Source organism: Cyprinodon variegatus, unplaced genomic scaffold (genome assembly GCF_000732505.1).
Source record: "Cyprinodon variegatus isolate N-32 unplaced genomic scaffold, C_variegatus-1.0 Scaffold698, whole genome shotgun sequence".
Taxonomy (NCBI): Eukaryota; Metazoa; Chordata; class Actinopteri; order Cyprinodontiformes; family Cyprinodontidae; genus Cyprinodon; species Cyprinodon variegatus.
In genome coordinates this window covers 147,699-153,210 of record NW_015151151.1, presented here as the reverse complement: position 1 = coordinate 153,210, position 5,512 = coordinate 147,699, and the positions used below count along the sequence as shown (strand labels likewise).

Sequence of the window (5,512 nt, the reverse complement as noted above, 5' to 3'; positions counted from 1 at the left end):
CACCTGCAGGTCCCACATTAAACACACGGTTCTATGATCCGGCATATCTGATGGTCCTGGCTTGGGAAAACCTAAATTGCTCAAATTATCACAGTGATCCAAAGGATCTTCCCACGCTTTTTGAGCTCTAATTTATATAATAATAACAATTCATTTTATTTCAAAGGCGCCTTTCTGGACACTCAAGGTCACCGTACAAAGGATAAAAACTAGGGCTGGTCAACGATTAAAAGTTTTAATCGCATGATTTCCCTGATTAATTGTGATTAATCACATTTTTATACGCAAAAAAACAATAATGAATTCAAAAGTAGTGTATAGCACAATTTTATTTAAAATGTTCTGCCATATTAAAGGAAGTGCCATAACATTTGTTCTGCAAACACTTAACATCAGCATTTTGTTTATTCAGTAGCAGTTAAATAAAAGCTGCCCACAAAATCCTGAGTCACAATCATAACATTAAACAGGCAATTTCTGAGGTAACAGCAGAAACATTATTTTTTTTTTTTATCAGGGAGCAGCATAACCAGTCTAGTACCAAATGTCCCTGTTAGAATGAGGTGAAGCACAAAAAAAGTTCACTGCTGGGATTTACTGTGCAGGGAAAAAGTCTGTAAATATATTAATCGGCATTTGTTAGCTTCTCTTGCCTTTGTTTATCTATATTTCTAACGTAGTCTGCTGAAGCCTCGCGCCACTGTCTGCTTCGTTAAATGATTTGCTGGTATCAACTGTGTGTTTAGCATTTAGGTGATATTTTAGACTCGAAGTACTCAGGTGATAAGACAATTCAACTTTGCAGTGATTACAAATAACTTTGCTTCTGTCGACTGCGCCATCTGAAAGAACTTTAAAATGAAAATGGCCGTGTAAAAGTGCCGTACCCTTATTCATGTTTGTTGGTTTGTTTATCTGCCAATTTATTTTCTTTTTCGGTTCCTGTACTTCCGGTCCCATTACTTTTAATTTTACCAAATAAAATAATTTTCAAAATTAAAATGTTTTTTATTTAGCTTTATATACCAATTATACAAGAAATAAGTGAGTGGCAGCTGTGTATAAGGAGATTAATAAGGGGAAAACAAATACAGAATATTAAAGAAGAAGGAGGAAAAATAACTGAATTGACTGTTACATTTGTCAATAACACATTTTGTTTTAACTGATTTTTAGTTTTCAAGTTTTTTTATTGTAATGTTGAAAATAATGATTTTTTNTTTTTTTATTGTAATGTTGAAAATAATGATTTTTTGTTGTTTTAAGTTCTTTTTCTTCTCTGAATTCAATTGGTTCTTCAATGAAAGATCGCGTCATGTTTTCCTAACAGCTGATTGGCTGCAGGGTGGATTCAGATCAATCCTGAAAGCTCGCCACCACCGGTTTGCCTTTCAGAGTATGTCACCATGGTAACTAGCCTTCCTGAGATTGAACCCAGCTTCATAGTACCGGTACCAGAAAGTCAGAGTTGAGGCTTATGTTGTTCTGCTGACTCAGTAATCCTGCTTCTTGGTAGTCTTGGTATTTAGTCTGAGCTACGGAAGCCCAGTGAGAACATTGGTTGAAAAAAAATCTTAAATCTCCACAAACAGAAAAATCTGTTAATTATCCAACCCGTTTCTTAATTATCCAACCCGTTTCTGAGCTTTGCTCTGTGTTCGGCTTCAGCTGCGTGTGATGGAGCCAAAAGGAGATGACTCCAGCATCAGGAGGAGCTACAGGCTGCTGGGAACCGTATCCTTCCTCCAGCTGCTCATCACTGTCAGTCTACAGCTCAACAGCTTCAGACAACGACAGAGAGCCAGACAGGAGTGGAAGATCCACCGAAACCTCAGGTAGATCTCCACAAGGACCTCATCTGATGCATCACAATCAAACCACTGCTGTAGAAGTTCCTCATGTAATGCTGAACTGTGCCATCAGTCCTCAGCAAACAGCACAGAGCTCCAGCCCTCTAGCTGCCCGCTGCATCCTCTGCTTGGAAGCCCGTAGAAACTCTACTGCCACCCCCTGTGGGCATCTGTTCTGCTGGGAGTGCATCACAGAGTGGTGCAACACTAAGGTGAGACTTTCTGCTGGAAGATCCAAGGAATCAGCATGAAGGAAGTACAGCTACAGAAAGGCTCCTGCTTTGCTGTCTGCCACATGGATCTGACTGAAGGAGCCGAGTGCTTCCTCAGATCTTCTTTCTTTATGCATGCGCCTGTTTGATCATTCAGTATGGTGACAAAAAAAGCTTCACACTTCAGCAAGAAGACAGGATTTTCATTCACAATACGGGAGTTTCCCCATTTTAAATTCCAGCGGGTTAAATAAATCCTCTGAATGTGAGAAGCTGATTTTAAAACCAGCTGATCCAGAGGGACGTGTCAATCTGCCAACCTTGTCTGGAGGCTTTAGTCCTGAAACAGGCCGTTCCAGGTTCCAGTCTCAACCAGTGAAGTGCAGTCACAGCGCTGACACCCCTTTTATTTCCTGTTCTCCCCATTTTAAGATAAGGAAAAAAGTTTGCATATGCAAAACTGTCTTGCTGCACAATATCAGGGAAAGATGTGATCCTGTTGACAGATTGACGGAGGCAGGCCCATAAACGGAACAAAGGAACTCTGATACATAAATACTATCAGCAGTAAACCAGCTCTCTCTGGAAGAGAAAACGTTTCAGAGGAGTTCTAAGTTGGTTTTCAGGAGACGGGTAGGATTAGAGCTGGGTGCTGTAAGAATAGAGCCTGTATCTACCGTATTTTCACGACCATAAGGCGCACCGTACTAAAAGGCGCAGTCTCGGTTATGTGTCCCATTTCTGTATTTAACACACACATAAGGCGCACCGGACTATAGGGCGCGTTTTTATATACAGGTACATGTCCTCTACTACCTTTAAATACCTCTACTGCGTATTTAAAAATACAGCGGGGGCAAAACTGAGTATGACTGTGCTTTATTCATGTATTTATTACAAAGTATTAATCAAACCTGGGAGCTGGCCGTGAGACAGACACATCGCAGATGACACAGCGCTGTGATCACTCCTAAATTAACTTAAAATCCTGAAACCTGCCGACAGAATATGTTCGCTTTTATTACCGGTATCCTGGTGCCTGCAGCTAAAATTATTTAGATGAAAAACACCTGCCAGCAGCCGCGTGAACCCGGAGGCGACCCGGCCTAGAGGCTGCTGATGAAGGGATCTCTACTGTTGGTGTACCGCTGGTATGTCGGGGTCTGAGCGCCTCCGACAGAAATAGATAATCTGGATGAACTGACTGCAATTATGAAGTTTTCAGGTGGACTTTCTCACTTAAAAACATAAAACTACTTTATTCCTACTGATCACAGCAAATATAGCTGCAAGATTAAGATTATTTAGATGAAAAAACACCTGCCAGCAGCCGCGGTGAAGAGGAGGAGACCCGCCCAGAGGCTGCTGTTGAATTAAGTTTTGAGGTAGAAAAATAGAGCGGGAGCAAAACTGAGTATGATTGTGCTTTATTCAAGTATTTATGACAAAGTATTAATCAAACCCATCAAAGTCATCATCCTCTGTTTCTGAATTAAACAGCTGCGCTAAATCAGACATCCCAATTTCCCCATCTTCGCTGTCAGAGTCACTTTCCGTGCCGGGCGGCTCCTCAGAAATAATGCCGGCTTTTGCGAAAGCTTGAACAACAGAGCCAGCAGACACGTTAGTCCAAGCATCTGCAATCCATCCGCAAACGGTGGCGTAACTTGCCCGGCGCTGCCTGAAACTTATCCTGAAACTGTGGTCTCCGTGTTTCATCCATCGCTCCCACGCCGCTCGCAGCCTTACTTTGAACGGCCGGTTCACACCGATGTCGAGCGGTGGAAGTTCCTTTGTCAGACCCCCGAGATAACAGCGAGCACAGCGTTTATTTTTTTTCACCATGTTTTTCACATCAGCTGTGAGATGGGCACGCATGGAGTCACATATTAAAAGCGATGGTGATGCGTGGAAAAAACCACCTGGTCTCCTCACATACACCTCCCTCAGCCACTCTTTCATTATCTCCTCAATGAGGTGGTCTCAAAAGTCGCAGTTACAACACACATAGGGCGCACCGCACATTTTGAGGGGAAAAAAAGACGTTTATGTGCGCCTTATAGTTGTGAAAATACGGTATGTCTAAAGGCCAGAACGCACCAAATCTGATTTTACTTCTGATCCGATGGAAAATCGTGTCGGACGAGGTCGTGACGTTTCATAGAACTGTCTGTTTTAATCAGAATATGCAGCAATTCAGTGGGTCTGACAGGAAGAGAGACGCAAATGATTATCTTTTTATCGCACAGGAAAATGTTCACTTTTCAGAGTCGCACATCGCATGTATAGTAAAAACAGACTCGTGCAAAAACAATGAATGAAATATTTAAATAGAAAGCTTTACCCATAATAGTTTGAGAGGACAGAAAAAGTAGTGATTCTCTTTGAGTCTCAGAAAAAAACAAAAGAGGGGCAGACAGAGCAGGTTTGTCGTACACAACCACAACCAGTGTGTTATGGCCTTAAGAGAGAAACTGGACCAAACACTGAAAAAACGGCTCAACTCTATCATCAGCTACTGAAGCAGCCCAGCTGATGTTCCCACAAAGCAGAGCACCAAAAGGAGGAGAGGAAAGCTTTAAAACTCAGGACATCTAGAAACCTTTCTTCAAAATTTTAACTTTAAGTTTAATGTGCAGTTGAATATTTGACCCAGAAATAGAAAAAAAAACGACGCTACTTGAGCCTGTTACTAGTGGAAGAAGTGATATTTCTGTTCATAAAAACTCCCATAGTTACTGTGTTTTTTAGGATCACAAATGTGCTGAGTCATTGCTGAGCAGTTCTGGCAGTTCAGTTTAAAAAATGAAATGAATTTATGTTCAAACAGAATCATCACTGTGTTTGTGTTCTATCTTTCCAGGCTGAGTGTCCTTTATGTCGGGAAAAGTTTCTGCCTCACAGACTGGTGTTCCTCAGGAACTACAGCTAGAACTTCAGCTTCAGCTACAAATACAACTATAACGGACAATGCTGCCTGCTGAGACTCTCTTATAAAGGGAACCAGATTTAAAGAACTGTTTTGGATTGTATCAATCTAATGTTGCATAATGTTAATAAATATATTAACGTCATCTTTTCTTTTTAGTCGTTATCTTTTGTCATTTCTACTGTCAGAATTCCAGACTTTTCTTTTCTCCTAGTTATTTAAAAATGATTGCACAAACTTTCATCTAACCTGAAATCATGATTGCATATTCCCAAAAGCACATTTTACTAAGTACAGATTATTGCTTTTATTTAGTTGAATCTTAAAAGAAGAGAAGTGATCTAATAGAATCTGATCGTTCTGAGATTATCAATCTTAAAGGAAGCATAAAGGGACTTTCTGCACCTCTAGGAATTTTGGCTGCTTCTAAGATTATAAAAACTTTATCAACATGAAGGTGATCTAACTTCAGAAATGGAAACTTCTTTATTGCAGTGCACAGCTTTTAGTTCTCAGGTTTT

General features: G+C 40.6%; 1 protein-coding gene across 1 annotated transcript in view; it reads left to right on the top strand.

Moving 5' to 3' along the window:
- The window catches only part of pex10 (peroxisomal biogenesis factor 10), a 10,463-nt gene extending 5,442 nt beyond the window's left edge, over positions 1–5,021 (top strand). The window contains exons 4-6 of the mRNA XM_015394597.1: positions 1,669–1,835; positions 1,924–2,062; positions 4,926–5,021. Coding sequence (XP_015250083.1) covers positions 1,669–1,835; positions 1,924–2,062; positions 4,926–4,994 — 375 coding nt within the window. The 3' untranslated portion in view covers positions 4,995–5,021. The remainder of the gene's footprint in view (positions 1–1,668; positions 1,836–1,923; positions 2,063–4,925) is intronic.
- The last annotated feature ends 491 nt before the right edge of the window (positions 5,022–5,512 follow it).